Source organism: Erithacus rubecula (genome assembly GCF_903797595.1).
Source record: "Erithacus rubecula genome assembly, chromosome: 9".
NCBI lineage: Eukaryota > Metazoa > Chordata > Aves > Passeriformes > Muscicapidae > Erithacus > Erithacus rubecula.
This window is the reverse complement of record NC_136660.1, coordinates 30223531-30243075: the sequence shown is the minus strand read 5'-3', so window position 1 is coordinate 30243075 and position 19545 is coordinate 30223531. Positions and strand designations below refer to the sequence as shown.

Here is a 19545-nt window from a genome sequence, read left to right as displayed (position 1 = left end):
ACCAAGTCCAAACACGAGAAATTAGTCTCCTTCATGTTTTCAATTCTGACTCTGAGTGAAGACAGAAAAAAATCAAGACGAGCCACTAATTAAGTGGTGCAGCTACCACGTTTACATGACATGAGTGTGTAATTGATAAACAGCACAGCCTTTACATTAATTATGTCTCACACCTGAATTTTGCAGGACTCTGGGACAATAGTGAGAGATGCAGCTGATTTTGGGGGTTGCACTCCAAGAGTGCCTGCTGTGAGAGAGGAGAGGATGCTGTGCCAGAGGCCTGGAGCTCTGAAGGTCAGTGCCAGCTAATTCAACCTTGCCAGGAAACCCCAACATCAATCCAGGAGCAAGGAAAACCTATAGCGCACACGATGCGCTGGAAAGTAAAAAATCACAGAAATACATGGCTATATAAGGGAAAAAAAGAGTATGAAGAAAGGGTCTGTGCATGTCTCACCTTGCCAGTGGTGCTTGTAGTCACACATCCGTGACAGGGCAATCATCATGGCACAGTAGAGGGGCAGGATGGCTGCACAGAGCCTCCAGCTCTTCCCGCGGCCGCTCTCCGTGAAGCAGTGCAGCTTCCCAGCCAGGTAGAAGGTGGTGAAGCCAAGGCCTGAAAATGCAACTGATAAAGCAAAACACATCACTAATTGTAATTAAACTGTAATTAGCACTGGTTTGGTTGGTTGGGGTTTTCTTAATTTTAATTAAGGAAGTGCTTTAGCAGTCGCGATCTTGCCTCTAGAAACTCACCTACCCCAGAAAATTTAATTTTTTTTCTTCCTTAGCAATTTACCTTTTTCCTCCGGGGGAGACATCAGACACTAAATTCAACATTTAAGCAAATTTTAAACTTGAGCCACAAAAGCTTTTTCATGCTTCAACCTTCAGCACATCTTTCCTGATCTTAGACCTATTCTAAAACATTAAGATTCATAGCAGAAAAGGGTTCAGACAGTTTGCACTGTAATTGAATTACATTTAAATTAGATTTTTAGGTTCCATTACCCAGTTTCTATAGGACATGCACAAGTGGCAGTGACAAGAGAACTCAGGCACCAAATTTCTGCACTGAGCTTCTTTCCTGCTGCAGCTCTTGCACCTTCCAGAGAGACACTGGACAGGGGAAGAACTTGTTTGCATCATTTCATCTTCCAGATGAGTAAATGGAGTGATCAAAATGAAAACTGTCTTGGATATGGAATATCAAATGCAATCCTGAAGTAAAAACTTTCCCACTCCAAAAGTTTGTCTTCATATTTCCATTTTTCATCTGGGGTTATTATTTTTTAGGTGAACTGAAATCTGGGACAGTATTGCCAGACAGAAGAATGATTTGCTTCATGGTTTCATTTCCAGGCAATCTCCACTGCCCAGCAATTTAGAGGGCTTCAATGAATATTGCCCAAACTATAAAATAGGTGTTCAGTTCACAGAGACTCATATTTAGGATTATAATCATTTACCATGCAATTTTACCAGTCACTGTCAGTGTGGTGCACAGCAGCAGCAGATTCATCTAAAAGGGCTTTAATGAGAATCTGGTGATATTTTTAAAAGATTATTTCTCCCAGATTTGTGGGGTTCTTTTCAGGGTGCACTACATTTCCAGAAGGAGGTGCTCATGGAAAAACATGGAAGTTTAGCAGTTTATATTTGTAATAAACACAGAGGCAGATTTTGTCTTAGGAGGTTGGTGTGCTCCTCTAAACTAAAAGGCAGAAAAAGAGACACACAGACACTCCTCTATAGTGGGGAATCCACACCTAATATAAGAGGGAAAATAAATACAAAATACTCTAATAATACATTAATATATAATGCTAATACTGTAGAATGGTGCAGAGAAGCCTTACATTGCAGAATTTCAGACTGTCTTCCCTTACCCTGGAAAAGCAAACCCAGAAAGAGCTGCTTGACCCAAGAGCCCCAGTGCATGCAGAGTCAGCAGCAAAAACCACAGAATTAACAGCAAAATGCTCTGGGATGTGGGATATCCATTATAAAAGTAACTACAGAATTCAGGACAGCTCAACTGCTGGGCACCCCATGTGGGCAACTTTGCTTGATGGCTCAATTTGAAGATGTCAGTCAAGAACATTAAGAAAAACAACTCACTCTTCAAGAATCCTGGGCCTGAAGGTGATATTTACACTGAAGAATTGCTCCATCAGTAGAATATATTTGAGCACTTTTTCCTGCACCAGCTGGAGTCAATGCATCACTGCATCCCAAATGAAATGCAAATACACACATGCCTGAAAGGGGTAACCCTGACTACTGTCCCAGTAAAAATTACTAAGATAGATCCCAAAGATTCAGCAAAGCAATAAGAAAACACTTCTTAGATGCCTTTTTCCAGAAAAAAACATCAAACTCCCTCTATATAAAGAAGGGAAAAGCAATATAAAATACCAACCAACCTTTTTGGAGACACTGATGTAAATGAATATAAGAAAATCAGTCTGATTTAGTTTAAAACAATGTTAACACAATAAACATATTGATACAAATTTAAGATGCAAATATTTAATTGATTTTAAATGCTGTAAGAGGAAAAAGGAATGAGGAAAAGAGATATGTTTAACAATTGGTGTAGCTAACTTAAATCAAAGTCCTGATGCCAACAAATTGCTGAACTCAGAAAAAACTCCTGAGACAAGCCACAGGTTTTGTCATGGCTTGTTAAAATGCTTTAAAATGTGTTAGCATTATTGGAGTAAATAAAAATAAATTAGATTCAATTGTTCAGTTTGTTTCTATGATTTTTTTTTTTTTATAAAAAGAGTGCAGAAGGAATAAGGAGGATGACAGCAGCTGGAAACAGCACAGGTCCCATGCTGACACCTGATTCCCTCCAGCCAGGGGATTAAGGTGGGTTGAAAAACCTGTCTGTGCAGAGCAAACCAATTACCAAGCTGAAATGCATAAGGTGAGAAACCATAAACAAGAATCTGATCTAAAGCACCCCAAATAAATTATTCATTTAAAAATGTAATTGCTTTTGTGAGTGGTTTTCTGAAATTTAAACTCCCCCAGGAGGATTTTCAGCCTCTCAAGTTTTAATGGATGCTTTGCTAAGCACACAATAAATAACTTTTTGCATTAAGCAGTTTTTGAACTAAAGAAAACCCCTCAACTTCCTTAAGTGACATCAAATTACAAAACAACCATCTGAATGGCCTTGGTAAGGATCAGATAAAATCATCCATCTCTTTGTCTGCAATGCTTTATTTTTGCAGTGATTACTGTACATTTCCCAAATGCAAACACAGACTATTCATCACTGGAATTGCTCAGCAGCAATTCCTACTGAGGAATTCCAGCAGCCAGGGCTACTGCTGAATGTCTTCAGTTTCACACTGTTCAAATACTGAAATATTTATCTTTCTTGAAGGAAAAAGTATGATACCAAATGAGTGCATAAATTTTAATGCTGAATTTCTATTCAAAGAGCATTTTATAGAAGTACAATTCCCAAAGAATGTTATGAGCTTCTTATCACAATTTTTAATTTTTTTTTTTTCCAAGTGGGACAGTCAATCACCTTCCCTTTGGCTTAGCTTCATTAATTTCTTTTCACAGAGAAAGACAGCTCAGCAGAAACAACATGAAAAGCATATCACAAAATACAAATGTATGCAGGGACTTGGGAAATAAAAAAGAGGAGTTGGAGACAGAGACATATTAGAACAAAAACAGACTTATCTGAAAGCAAGAGCATGAGTCATTAGACTGTTTTTGCATCACTGTCACAGTGAATTCTTATGAATTTTTGGGGTTTTTTTGGTGACATGGTTTTTTATGTACCTTTCCAGATACTTCATCTTATCTGAAATTCCTAAGGTGGCCTCAGGATGCATCTCATTGCCACCAAAAAATGATGATTAAATTTTGATTTGTTCAGTTCATGAGTCTTTTAACAAAAAGCCCTAAAAGCAAACCCGTTCAGTCTACTTTTCCATTTCTGTGGGTAAAAAAATTGTCTCTTCTCTGAGAACACAATGAAGAGAAGATTAAACCAACCCAGATCCTGGAATTACTTTTAATAATTTCTCTTTTTAAGCACAGTATCTAGGCACAAGCCTAGATCACTGTCTCATCAGCTCTGATACAAATTATGGCCATGTGGGCATTCATGAGATATTTAACAACAAATAATCCCCACCAAGAGCAATTTTTTCTTTTCCAGATCACCACTGGGAGATCTCAAGCTCCAGCCATGGGTCAGGGTCACTCCTGCTGTCCTGCTTTGCTGTCCTGACACCACCAGCAGCATCCTGGATGAGGATCACATCCTGCTCCACTTGTCATTCCATTCACCATGCCAAGGGTTTGCATCACTCATTCAGGGATGTGCATGTAATTTAAAACCTATTTTAAGGAAATTGGCCCAAGCACCTGGATTAGCATGTAAAATACAGTTAGAAAACAGGCTGAAGAGGATCTCTGTGGATAGAAATTTTTTATAGTGGAGGATCAGAATGGTTTTGTCAAACTCATGGTCAAGTGTCAAGGAGTTTACTGGAATATACCAGTTTTAGTGCTGCAAATAATCCCCCTAAACAGTTCAAAAAGGAGCTGGGAAACCTCAGGACTATGCCCAGGCTGAGCAGGAAGGGTTATATAGAAAATCAGTGTTTCCCTTCTCATGGTGTGACACACAGCAGGAATAGGAAAATGTTATTTATTCCTGCAGCACTGCAAAATGCAAATAATGGAGCCTGATCTATCCACCATGAGTGAGAGGAACTTTTCATTGGGGTTTTATGTAGAGAAGCAGAGTTTGGACAGGGGGAAGGCAAGACTTTGAGCCTATTCCACTCCCTCTTTTAAAATGAACCAGGACACCAAGGAGAAAGTGGCTGCACTGCAGCATTGTACTGAATCCAGTGGGCTCCAAACCCACCAAAAACTCTCTTGAGAGAAATTTTCAAATAACTTTCTTGAGAAATGAGGGACTGGAAAATTTGGCATCTGTATCCCCAATTCAGTTTAGAATGAAGTTTGCCATCTGAAGAGAGTAAAACTAGAGTTGCTCTCTGTTCTGGAGTAGACAGCAGGTTTGGGATTAACACCTTTAAACATACAAAGAACAGGGAGAAAATACCATTTTTAAAGGAGCTAAGTAACTGAGTTCAGCATGGAAAAGAGAAGGCTCTGGGACAACCTGGTCCAGTGGGAGGTGTCCCTGTCCATGGCAGGGGGTGGAACTGGATGATTTTTAAGGTCCCTTCCAACCCCAACCCTGCAGTGACTCTGCATCCTTTGTGTCAAACAAATTCACAGAACATGTTGGCCAGGTGGGATAAATCCCAGTGAGGAACCTGCCAGGATTCCTCAATTAAAAACCCACCTTTTTTTTTCCTTTATCTTTTTTTTTTTTTTTTTTTTTTTTTTTTTTTAAGGAAAATAATTTTGATGTATACACACAGTCTGAACCTCAAACAGGCTCAGAAGAATTGATTTATTATTAAGGCTGGAAAACTAAATATTAAGGAGTTAATTTCACAAGCCCCTCATGAGTTCCAACAGCCCCTGCTGTTGGGTATTCACAGGTAATTCTATCAGAGAAGAGGTAGAAACATTAAACATAACCATTCCTGAGTATACTTAGAGTTTGAATTAAGAAGCCAATAAACCTCACTGGACTTTTTTTTTCCCCTTGTATACCTAAGAAATCCGTTTCATATTTCCCTGGATTCTTTCATAAAAGGATGAAATATTTCAGTGAGACAGTGCCATACAGCTGTTAATTAAGAGATTTATCTTGAAAATAGGGGAGTAGCAGCAATTACTGCCAAAAACCTGTGGCTTGTAGCTCATTTGTTACTTAAAATGTTCATTTTCAAGTGAAGGAAATATGATTATCCTCCATGAAATTGCTAGCTAAAGATAATTAACAGTTCAAATTTAGATACCCAACTATAATTACAAGTACTGAGGTAATATTTTATAAAAGTTATCATGGGATAGCAAACATTTCTATTGAAATTCAGTAATTTCTTCACTCTGAAGTACATAAATCACTTTAATTTTTCAAACAAATGAATGTCTTTTAACATGTAAAAATATTTCCATTCTTACAACCGACTGATTTGCATTATTTAGTGGAAAAGGGGAGGAGGAGCTATTTGTCCTTTCATTCTAATGACAGCATATTTCCCTGCCACTCTTTTTCTTTGTAGTGGCACAGCAAGAATCACCACAAATGCTGTGTTCATTTAATTAGTGCTTCATCAGGCAAGTCCAGTGTGAGAATAAATTATATAATCAGCTTTAATATCATCAGAGGAGACAACTCCTTTGGGGATAACACACAGCAGAGTGGAGCAGTTAATTGTGAAGAGAGAGACAATGAAATATTAACAACCAGCCAGTCACCAGCAAAGGTGCTGGGATGTTCTGAGAGTTGTTGTGGAGTTTTCACCTGGATAAAAGGACAATTCACACCCAGGCTGCTGTCACAGAATTGATAACTGGTTCAAGAAGAAAACATCCCAAGAGATTTCTCTCTTCTCCCAAAACTGAGGAGGGGACTGGACAGAAACCTAATTTAGGAGTAATCCTGAGAATGTTTTCAGCCCAGATCAGCAGAGCTGAGCTGGGGGCAATGGGACATGTCCAGATAAATGCAGCACTGTCTGTGAACCAGCACTATGACTGGTAGAGGGAAATGCACATTTCCAAGCAATGCCATAGAACAATACAGAGAATCAAGGCCAGATCCAAGGATATTCACATCCAAATTATTCTCCTGCTCCTCACATTTAATTCCCACCCATCACCTCCCCTGCTGCAAGAGGCATTCTCTGCACACAGTGATATTTTATTGAGATTCCAGCCTCCTTCCCATACTAAACAATACCAGAAAATGATATATCCTATTGTTTGACAGCATCATTTAAACATTGCCTATTGACTTTTTTGATATTTACATCAGCTAGTAGTTCAATTTGTTTAGACAGGATCTTCCTGTGCTCATCCACACAAACTTGCTGATTTTAAGCAAGTAATGAAGTCAGAGCAGGGAACATGGAGACTAGAACAGAAAAGAACAGAATATTTCATTTGGAAGGGACCAACATTTATGATCTATTCCTACTGCCTGACCACTGCAGGGCTGGCCAAAAGCTAAAGCAAATTATTAAGAGCAGTCCAAATGCCTCTCAAACAGTGACAGGCTTGGGAAACACTGCCCAGCTCTCTGGAAGCCTCTTCCAGTGCTTTTACCTCTTGGTAAAGACAAATAAAAATATTATTCTAATATTGAGTCTGAACCTCTCCTGGCACAGCTTTGAATCAGTTCTGTCACTGGATCCCAGGGTGAAGAGATCAGCAAAGACAGGCTAATAAAATGAAGAATAAAATAGTTTGTCATATGGTAGAGAACTTCTTGTATGACTGAGCAAGTGATGCTTTAAATATTTAGTAATATTCAAATCTTTTAAAATAAGACTTAATGCAACTCAGTAGTTATACTAAATCATATTTAGTCTGAAATGTCTGTGGAAATGCTATGATAGCATAAACATCAGGGCAATCATTCTGATCGCTATTTTCTGATTTAAACACTCAGTAAAATCACCCAGAGATTTCTTACTTTTCCCTACCTCTCTTGTGAGTGATTTTTTTTAAAAATACTTCATCCTATTTCATCCACAAATCCAGCTTGCTTTGCCTTCCAACATGATTAGGAACCCTCAATATAATCATTCTCCAAAAGTTCCTAGTTGCTTATATAAAAAGTAGGAACCAGGAGAGAATTCTAAACCCACTGTCTTAGTTCAGGTTGAAACAAAGGAAAACTGAAAGTCTCAAGAAAAAAATTCCAGACAGACCAGTCATTTTCAACAAAGCAGTATCAGTTTGAAAATACTTTGTATAAATATTTGGCTTTGTTTGAGGAAACATTGATGTTTGAAGAAACATTATTTGCTCAGTCTTCTGCAGAAGGAAGGGGAAAAAATTCCCAGCAATAGTTTGTGTTTTCTGTGTAGAAATGACAGCATTAGCAACATCCAAATGAGGCTTGTGCAGGTGCTTTTTTTTCTTTCTGGCATAAAAAGCACATTTGATTTCCTGCATTTATCTCATAACTTTTATCTCAAGAGCCTTTTAATATCCCCTTGCTTTCAAGAGACCTAAATTAATGTTTTCAGAAAATGTTATGACTGAGATTTCTGCTGATTGATAAATCAGTCAGGAACCTCTAAAGGAAGCTGCCTTGGCATTTTAACTTCATCATTCAATTTCAAGGGCTTTATTGAGTTATTTTTCTTTTGCTTATAGCAGAATTGTAGTTGGTACTCCAGATTTCAATGGAATAATTCTAGATTGACTCAGAGTTATTTGCATTAGAAGAACATGATCCTGCATGAGCCAGCTCTATCCCTTTTGCTGCTCAAAGGGGATTTGGAGACTGATCACTACTAATTCTTTTAGGGTGGAAAAGACCCACCCCAACATATAAAGGTGAGTGCTCTGTAGGGAATTTCAAATTCCTCATGGACACAGAATATTTGGGTTTACTTCTAAGTAGCTCTAATATCAGTAGAACACTCTCCTGAACATTCTGATTTATTCTTACCATGGGCTCAAAGACCTCACCATGTGCTGCAATGGCAGTTTTGAGGAATGTCAATATTTGCCAGTACTTAGTGAGATTTCTTCCTTAAAGATGGTCAGAAAATGATGTGCCAGCCTCTCCTGAGTTCACAGCCTCCCATTTTCAAATCAAACTTGTGCTTTCTGACCCATTTCACTCCAGAGAAGAGCTGTCACTACAGTTCACAGATGGAAATTGATCTTTAGCTCTCTGGTGTGACTCAGAGTCCTTTTAACTGAAAAGGTCAGGCAGAAGAACAATGATCTTTACTTTAGATACAGCTGAAATCTACAGCATCACAACTGTGAAACCAAGCTTTTATCTGAACTTACAAATTTTGCCTAAAAAGCTAAAGTTAGACAAAAAGAAAGGAAGAATTAGACTAAAAAGTAATTAAGCTCCTTCCTTGCACAGATGAAAGCATAAAATAACAGAGATAAACCTTATATAATAACCAAGATATAATATAATATAATAACCAAGAAACAGAAGCAGCTGCTGGGAAAATTTGGAGCTGAAATCAGAGATTTACTTACACTTGCAGCTCACTTTTTTAACATCAGCTTTTTACATTTCCATTTTGTCTATAAGTCTAAACTATAGCTCAAAAAGCAAAGAAAATACTTTTCTTCTTCACTTCTAAAGGACCATTACTTTCTCCAACATATCAAGACCTTCATTCATCAAGGAGGTAATTAAAAAACATATAACAACACAAATCACTGTTATTGTCCCCACAGCCTCTGATTGCATTTTTCATTTCAGATTTCTGATTGAATTCTCTGATTTCTTCAGTGATATTCAACAGTAATCTCTACAAACCTCTTTCAGCAATATAATAAAAAGAAGAAAAACAAAAACACCCACACAATAAATGAAAGCTCTTGCACAGCTCCATGTTAACATTCATTCTGTAAATATAAAATTGGGATGCTACCACAAAACTCTACTTTTTCCTTGCAAAAAAGAATCTCCAGACACAATAAGAATTTTTATTAAAAAAATAAAACAATGACACCATTTAGCCAAAAGTCAACTTTTCAAACTAATTTAAGTAACTAAATAGCAGCTACAAAATTAAAATCACATGAGTGTTGTATTTATTTTGCTGCTGATACAGCAATTTTATACAGGCTACATTAATTTTTAATTGATTTTTTCTCGTAAATCCATCCAATCCAACATGAAATTGTAAGTTCAATTATCTCTGCAGCCACTATGCTAAAATGATTAATTTTTAGAGAGTTTGGCTTCCAGTCAGTTGATGGGATCTTTCTCTCAGGGGTCAACAGCCAGCAGGAATCTCCAACACTGGGAAATGCAGATTCCTGGACTGGGGGAAGAACATCCCAACTCTGCTGGGTGGTACAAGGTGAAGAGACAACTGGCACCAACTGAAGCACAGCAAATTTAATTTAAATATTAGAAACAGCATATTCACTGAAAGAGTGGTCAGGTTTCAAGATTGGACCAGGTTTCCCTGTGAGGTATTCCGTGGAATCTTCACATTAAATCAAAACTCAACTGGAAATTGTCCTGCAACTTTCTCACCCTGCCCCTGCTTTCAGCTGTGGCTGGAACTGCACAGTTTCCAGAGACACCTTTATCCTCAGAGTGCTGTAAATCCAATATAAATTGATATAAACCAGACAGCAAGTGATTATTCATTTTTTTTTCACAGCAGACACATCAGTTTTGAGATGTCTGTGTGGGTATTGATGGCCAACATGGGCTCAGTCTCCCCTGACCACCAACACTGAGCAGCACAAGCTCCAAGCAGGTTTAATTAACCTCTCACCCAGCCACTATTTTTGCTTGAGTAAAAAGGTACCAAAACCAGTTCCATGCAACTTCCTCTAATCTAATTCCTTAGCTGGAAAACACAGCTTCAGTAGTTCTGGCCAACTCAGAAATTAACACATTTAAAAATAGTCACTAAATAAAGCTGAAGCCAAAACTGGCAACTGCAATCTGCTTGCAAATGTTTTGAGCAGAATAAGAGCCTGAAGGGAGCTATATCATGAAGAATTAATCATTTCCTCTAAGAAAGCAAACAGGGTCAAGAATCTGGCATTAAATTCACAGAGGATTTTTGGTGTTTCTAAATAAATTGTGTTGTGTTACTATTATTTACCCATATTTGCTAGTCCAAGGACTCCATTACTACAATCACAGCAGCATCTCCTTCTCTAGGATTTCATTTTTTGTTTTAAGCTAAAGAGATCATTTTACTAAACAATATTTGAAGCAAACCTGTGATGTTCTGATAAGCAACATTTAAACATAAACATTTAAGATGTAACCATGAAGTTGTCCTGGTTTTGGCAATAAGTCAAGACTCATTTATTATCTATTTTAAAATAAATATATACTACTTTTGCAGCATTTTTGCTTGCTGTTGGTGGCCTGTCCTCATTTATACAGGTGAAATTTGGGTCAAAGATTGAGTTAGAATGCAATGGATCAGGTCTTTATTCCTCTGATTTAGAGCTCTGTATCCAAAACTTGGTATCACCAGTTTGGAAAGATGATCTGGATTCATATTTCAAGACAGAATTCATGTCAGACACCAACTGGAAAAAGATTTGGACAAAACCTAACTCATAAAATTTGGTAGAACCACTTTATATCTGTGCCATTATCAGGACATAAAGTAAAAAGATAATTTGTCCCTTTATTTCTCCCCTCCTTCCAGCCACCTGAATGGTGAGGTGGCAACATCACAGACAATTTACTGCTCATATTCCTCTGCTCTCCTCTGAGAACTCTTTAGAGGCCCCACAATTTTAAGCTGCAACACATGAACCCTACATGCTTTCAGAAATGTAAGCTCTCATATAGAAAACATGCTCAGTATTCCTGTCAGCTTAATTAAATATGTTTTTTTTTAAATAGGATCCTCTGCTTATAAGCAGAACCAGCCTTCCCTTCCTTGTGCATGAAAAAAAACCCAGGCTGGACATGTTCCCTGAAAAAATTTAATTCTCAAAACAAATATATTCACCCAATTATAGGAAATTATAGCTAATTGCAATTTAAGACTAACACAGGATCTAGAAAACTGACATTCTCCCTTATGGTTCCATGGTGAATATACAAATTCCAAATTTTGTCACTAAAATAAACTCTGTCCACACAAATACCAGACAACCAAATGCTCACCTCCTGTGGCCTGAATAAAGAGTGGCACATTGTGAAACCTTCCTTGAGCTGGCAAATGCATAAAGCTACTCAAAGGAACAAAGAACTCTTAATTAAATGAACCTCACTGATTTCTTTTCCATTTTTAATTACTGCATTCTGGCCTACTGGAATTGCTCCACTGGATACAAACCTGGATTTACAAGCATTTATTTCCCTTGCACACTGATTTTTAGAGAAATAACTCTCCAGGATTCCTAAGTTCCTATTGTGTTTGTGGAGAGATTTTGTCAGCCTGACACAAATGTCAAGATGACATCAGACATGAGATTACAAGGAAGAAATCAATTATGAAAGGCTGTGTATCCATCCCATTGCATAATGTGTGCCTGCAAATTCAGTGATCTTTTCAGGTCCCAGTTGTGCACATGGCTTGTCCAATTAAATGTTCTATGTTCATTCACCTTAATTTTCCTCTTGCATGTGTTGCATTCAGTTAAATTGTCTTTATCCATACATCACATTTTTCATCAACTGCTATACTGGATAATCATTACCAGTAAAAGGTTTCTTCTGGTTTCTGCACAGTTTTTGCTGTTTGTTCATTGAATGCACTCAGCCATTGTGTCTGTATGTCCATCCTTTTGGTTGCTCATTTTTTATCTGTTTCCATCTCATTGCAAGGACATAAAAATTCATCTGGAGATGTGGGGCTCTCCAAGGCATGCTACCCAAAAGTTCTCTGCAAGAAAACTCTTCACAAGGCACACAGGAAGGACACAGGCAGGAAAAAATGCTGCACTGATGATCTTCATAAACATAATTGTTTTAATGAAGTATGGGAAGAGAGTGTGGTACCATCACAGGTGCTTGCCTTAAATTAGCATAAAATTGCCAATGGATTTTAAAACCATGGAAATACTAAATATGGAACAAACAAATGTATATTTTGGAGTTATCCTGGCTGTCAGAACAGCAACATTTGTGCCACTCAGGAGCACCTCTGAGCTTCTGGACACAGGCAGGGGTCTGGGCTCCCTACAGCCATTCCCTCACACAAGACTGGCAGAAAATAAACAAAATGGGTTCCAAACAGTCCAGAAGATCCAGACATTTCTTTGATCCAGTGGAACATGCAAGTCACTCTTTGGCTTTATGAAACAGCCTGTGCTCCACACATTTTCCTTCTTTGTATGACATGCACTCCTTGTCCCAGGGAGGGGAAGGCACGAAAATCATCTGTGCTAAGGGAGAACTCTCCTTTAGGGCTCAGGATGGCTCTGAGAGTGGTAACAGATTGTTCACAACATTTTTATGGAGTAAGCAAGGTCAGGCCAGGCCATCTGGGAGTGCCAGTGCTGTCACTCTTGATACACATCCCTGCATTTTACATTCTCCCAGCTCCCCACTTAACAGCACCACAGATTTTCTTGTTGAAGGAATCGTCTTGCTTGGATGAGGTTTTAGATTCTGGTATAACAAAGCTTGTGACTGACAGCCTATCCTAGAAATGCCTTAAGAAAAGCTGTTTTGAAGATGAGAATGGCTCTTGACTGAAGCTTCTAACCCCTCTTTATGAGCTGCCTGACAGCTTTTACTTGTGATTTATTTTCCTCAGGGTTCAAGTGAAGTAGAAAATACCAAACTGTAGTGGGCTACTTGTAACCATCATACCAAGAGAGGTACTACAGTTTATTTCAGCTCTCATCCTCACCACTTCCATTCCTGCAGTCATGAAAATAGAAAAAATAATTCCCCAAGCACTAAGAGAAACAAAAAAATGCTTTTGGTGTTATTTCATGAATTTCACAACAGACATTGAAGGGATGACAGAAATTTGGAGAGTGGAACTCCTTCACTTTACCTCGTAACAATCTTGTGCTGAAGGAAGGGAGAAAGGTTCCAAGAAAAGATTTTGGACTGAGATTATGGAAGGAAAGCTCACAAATACCCCCACATTAAGGAGATGGGAATGACAGTTTTTAAAACTGAGCTAAAAAAATGCAAAATGATGGCACAATTTGCAAACATTAATTATCCCAAACATCCTCGCAGCTTCATTGGTGTAGGAAAGCAGTAGCATGCTGTGCTTCCCATAATACTTTTTTGCTTCCTGCCCTTTATACTACTGGGAATGAAGGAATAGCAAGAAACTAAATTCCTGATTACAACTATAAACTGTTCTTGATAAAATGACTATTTTGGTTATCGAAATAATTTTGCTGCAGAGAAGAAGGGCTAGCATTGTATGACTGTCAAATTAAATGGTTTCCTTCTCCATTATAAGACTAAAATTTGGATGGATTTTTAAGGCTTGTCAGAGATTTAGATATTATAACACCAGGCTTCAAACAGCTAAGCAGTTCAAGCAGCTGCAGAATTGCCTCACTCTAACACACACTTACCAAGTGATAAAAATTACTGAATATATAATATCTCTTCATTCTTATCACATTTAAATAAAAGGCTTTGTGGTGGGATATACAGGCAATTCAGCCACACTCCAAACTTATGTCAGTGATGGAGAAAGCTGCTCTCATAATTTTGATCTAAATACTCTGGGACATCATTCTGCTCCAATAAATTTGGTGTGAGCTGCAGCACCATAACTCAGTGCTCACACATCTAGTGCCAGGTGAAAGGAAAACCCCAGTACTCCTTCTGTGGCTGCCCCAGTGGCTTGGAACTAAAGCTTATAACACATCCACAAACATCTACTCCTCTTAGTTATTTCTGTGACTCAAACAAGAATGAAAGAGCAAAATCAGTTCACAATTTCATTCATCTCATCACCCAACTTGTTTACAATATCTGCACAATCAGGCAATTTGAAGTTTCCACTTTCAAAAAAATTTCCATAGATGCCATTTACTGGTTGTCAATTGGCAGTTCTTAGAAACAAAATAGCTGAAAGCAACAAACATTGCTGGCCAAAAAACCCCAAAGAAATTACAATGAAATTATTTACAGATGAAAAGAAGTTTTATCAGACACGACATAAAACACACTAGAAATCATCTTCTCAAGACAGAGAAAGGAACCTTAACAAATATCTAAGTTGGTAAAATTAATTAAATCAGATAGATGAATTCTCAAAAAGCCACCTAAACATCTGTCAGGGTACAGCACAAACTGGGGGCATCTGATCAAACCATGAGATTTAGATTAAGGACAACCTCAAAGCCAAAACAAGAGTGACTGTACTGTCCTCCTTTATACTCCACTGGAATATAACAAAATAAATATTTACTGTATAGACAAGGTAATATACAGCCTGGGGAACAGATGCCCCTCATTATCACAGTGTTCTGTTGCCTTCAATATGCTTCACTCTGCTGACAGTCCTGCTATGGCTCTGAATGGTCTCAGGTGGTTCCCAAGATAAGGAAGGTTCACAAGCTCACAATTTTATTTCCAGAAAATCAGAAATTCAAACTCCTCCAGCAAAAATCACAGTCCAGAAAAAAAAGAGCAACCCCAAACCACAGGAAGGAGTGTTTTTAACTAGAGAGGCACAGTGTTTAAGTGAACTTACAGGAAGAGTGGATGCTTGGAAAGCTTTTCCTGCCTTCAGAGACCAGGTCTGGATCACCTGTGCAGTGCATTTCAGAGTTCATTACTCCATCTGGAAAGCAGCGGTAAAAGAAATCGGGACGCGGTCTACAAAAAACACCATGATATAAAAATACAGAAGCTGTAGTAACAAATAAACCTCAAAGTGATTAGCACATTTACTGCTTATTACACACATGCAGGTTACTCTTGCCTCCCAAATTTTCATAGGTTTTGCCAAAACACCCAGCTCAGAGCATCCTAAATGCAGCCACCAAAACCCAAACCAGCCTGGAGGGCTTTGAGCAAACATCTGAATTTCTCCTGACCCTGCTGTGGGTTCGACTGGTGTCATACTGATCCTGAGCTAAAAAACACTTGGAGAGGAAAAGGGAATGATCACAAATTCAGAGACAAGCTGACAGCAAATTCTTGGCTTGGAATGTAGGAAAAATGAGTTTATTCCTGTCTAAAGAAGAGGGTGTGTTCTTAATTATTTTAAAAGCACCTATCAAATAAAAGTGCCAAGTGCCATTACTGTCAGGGCATCAGTTCTGCAGCAGGGAGGGTTCCTCAGAAAACAAACACAAATATTGTTTCCTCAATGATGCAAAATATCCCAACACCAAAAGCAGCACTGGACTCTGTCAAACAGTACAAGAATTCAAGTCAGATGTGTATTTTTCAGCTGAAAATTTTGATAAAGAGACAAAAAATAACTAAAAACCTCTTTTCCAGGGAGCTTTCTTTGCTGGATTTTTCTGAGCCCTTTATTTGAAATAATGCTTCCCTGAAGAAATGTTCAGCCTAGGAGTCACTGCTTGGCTCCCAGGTTTGCTTTGCCATGGAAGTCACCTGGACACAGAACATGCTTCTCACAAAATGGGCTGCACAGAGACTCAGCTGCCTGCTATTTAATCAGACAAGGGGCACTGGCATCTGAGCTCCCCCATGCTGTGGCTGTTGACAATTTAATGAATTAATTTCACCTCCACCACTCTTTCCAAGCCCCCAGCCCTGCCTGGGTCTGGAGCAAACAGCAGGACAGGGACTGGGGTTTCTGCCACTAAATGTCACTAAATGAAGTTGTGGACACCCACACCAAGGATGCTCTGCAGGAACAGCTCTCTGTTTATTGAGATTTGTTGTGGCTGCCAATCTGTCTCCACTTCTCTCAACCTATTATTTGCAACATGACAGGACTTACCTTCCCACTATTAATTTAATAGTATTTGTGCAGACACCATTCAGAGCTAGAGCCAAGGAAACAGCTGCAAAAGAGAATGAACAAACAGAACAATAACAACCTAAGTATCAAGCAATAAACTGCAGCATTTCAGCATTTGATTTACAGACTTAAACCTTTACTGGACTGAAAACTGGATCATCTCTGTTTTCAGGCAACTGTTTTTCTTGTTAGCCAGACTAAGGACAGACCTCAGAGCATCATGATAACCATGATTTACTTTGTTCTTATTTCCCTACCAGTTTCCCTACCATGCCATTTGCACAGGTATAAGCCAACAAATGGGAAAAATTAGAGAATTAAGTCCTGTAGGTTTGCAGTGTTTGAGTTTTGTAATTTACCAGATTAAACTCTCTTGCTCTTTATGTCAAACAGAATTCCTGTATAGACCAATACATAAGATAAATCTATATTTCTACACACATGTGTATATATATGTCTGTGTGTGTGTGTGATGCAATTAAACACTTAACTTTCACGCTAAAAAAATTGCCTTTTGGTTTAAACTACAATTGCATGACTGTATTTCTCTTTCAAAAGGATTTGGATGTTTTGTTTAAATATTTCAGTGTTTTCCCCTTACATTTGCTCCCGTGATTAACAAATTTTTGTAATAAAATTGGAGAAAAAGAAGGAACTGTCATACTAGGTAAGACTTAATCATCTTTTCAATTTGTGCTGTGCCGAGTCCTTAGACTTTCCAATGAACCTCATCTCAAGCCTGTGGAGATCTTTCCCTTGATTTCACTGGCACTTGGATCCTGCACATACACACATTTTAGATTAAAACTGATTTAATTTTGCAGTCCACACTGTAGTTCCCTCTTACAAACCAGAAGCCAATGAATTTTATTTCCCATCAGAAAAAAAAAAAATTATCAGGCAAATGTCTGATTTCCAGCAGAACATTTACAGTAATATAAGTTTGATTATGACAGCCATATGAGCTATTTTCTCCTTGGGCAGATGCTCCACTCCTGCAGCACTCATCCTGTCTCCATAAAACCTTTGCCTGAGGATATTACAGATCATAAAAATGTGTTATAGGATCTATTTTTTAAAGCTAAGAACAAAAGATGGGACCTGCATCAAAGCAAAAATAAGGGTTTTCTCAGAAAATAACAATAGCTGCCAGCAAAAATGAAAGAACAAGTCAATCCTAGAGACACCCATACTGTTAAAAAACTCTTTCAACACCTGTATCCACAGTGACCACTCAATCCTGTGCTTATCTTTTCTCCTTCATTGTTTTGTCTCAGTTTTTTATGGAAATTACATGGGGAAATTTTCCATATAGTCAAATGCAGATGACCAGCAATGCCACACTCCCCTTCTTAAAAAACATATCTGCTTTTGAAGCCAGGCAGTAAAATTCAGACTTTGTGCTGAGTTTTGTCTTGATTGCTCCTTGTACACCTGACAGAGCTGTGCCTTCAGGGCTGCACATCCCTTACAGTGGCAATCCCAGCAACAAGTGACAGTGTGAATGTGGGATGGTAAAAAAAAAAATCTATTTGCACTGCTGTTGTTTTCTTTAAGATTCATATTTCCCATCTAAAGTCATATAATCCACTCAGTGAGAGATTTAGGCACTCCCAGGGAAGGTTTAAGGGCACCTAAATTAACTCCTCCTTACTCATTGCATTGAATCCCTTCTTTGTATTAATGGCTATCTGAGGGACAAAGAATTTTCATATCTTATTAACCTTTTCTCTCCTCCCTGCCTCATGCTTAAAGAAATCCACCTTTTGGGGAATTCCTGATCATTCTTTATGAACATTCTGTGCCAGATCTCAGCAAATCAGAGGCCCAGCACACCTAATTCACATCACCAGATTATGAATATTATTACAGTGCACTTGAACAAAAATAAGCCACAAGAAGTTCCACAATTTTGGCACAAACTGAACAGAACAAGGTTTTTGTTTCCTTGGTCTGGGGAGCAAGAGGAATGCTGGGGAAGCTGGAAAGTTTTCTCCTAGAGGGAGAAAACATAGGGAGTAACAGAAGGAAAAACAGCAGGAAAAAAAAAGAAATTATATCTTTTTAGAACAAAATGGTGAAAGTAAATGATGGAGAAACTGAGCCTAAGCTCCTTTCCTTCTCACACAACAGAAAGTGAGGCTCAGAACTGGCTGTGAATGTTTTATGAATGAGGAATTATTTCCACTGAATGGATTTGTCAGTGAAGTATCACTCTAAGGCATTTCAGAGCTTTCAACAAGTGACTGGCAGCAGTCAAAACAATCCTAGGATCATTTCACACTTGTGTGAGAGCAACTAGAGAAGGAATAATCTATGGGAATAAAGCCTTGTCTAAAAAATCTGTTCCAATTACACAGTGCCATTTGCATCCTATCTAGATAAAGCAAGGCTGAGTTTTGCTCTGATTTTACTATGTAGGGGACAATAAATTAAAGTGTGAATTAGCCAGTAAAGCAGAATTTCAGAATTATGCATATTTCAAACATAAGGCCAACAGAAACATTTGCAGCTCTTAGTGCTTCATGCATCCCTTGCAGTGGAAGCGCTTGAATCAGTATTGGTCTCGGGCAATATCTATGTGAAAAGCATCTGAGCACGTATCACTGTAAGATTTCAAGAGATAGGCACAGCCACAATTAGCTGGAACAGCTTTAAGCTTCCCCTCTCCATTGTGCTGTGCTCCAATTTTCTGTCTAAACTGTAATTACACCTCACCCATAGCACAGCACTACTGCTCACAGTCCAGGATTAAGTGCACAGCTAATTCCATTGGCAGTTTAAGATGAAACAACAGCTTCTAATTAGAAAAACTGAGCCAAGAGCAGGGGTAACAGTAAATTCCAGGGGAAGATCAGAGAAAACAATGAGAGGAGTGATTTCCTACTCTAAACAGCTGAGCCACACAGGACTTCCCAGTCAAAGCCTTAATTTAGGATAGCTGCAAGTATAAATAAGAGATAAGTAATAGATTGGGTGTGACAGAAAAATATATACATCTGAGCAGTCTCTC

General features: G+C 38.3%; 1 protein-coding gene across 2 annotated transcripts in view; it reads right to left on the bottom strand.

Annotated features, from left to right (window-relative positions):
• PLPP4 (phospholipid phosphatase 4) overlaps positions 1-19545 on the bottom strand; it is a 47840-nt gene that overhangs the window by 7648 nt on the left and 20647 nt on the right. For both annotated transcript variants that reach the window (XM_079312085.1, XM_079312084.1), the window contains exons 4-6: positions 16512-16575; positions 15288-15412; positions 458-628 (exon numbers count right to left, since the gene is read on the bottom strand). In XM_079312085.1, the coding sequence (XP_079168211.1) occupies positions 458-628; positions 15288-15412; positions 16512-16575 (360 nt within the window). The remainder of the gene's footprint in view (positions 1-457; positions 629-15287; positions 15413-16511; positions 16576-19545) is intronic.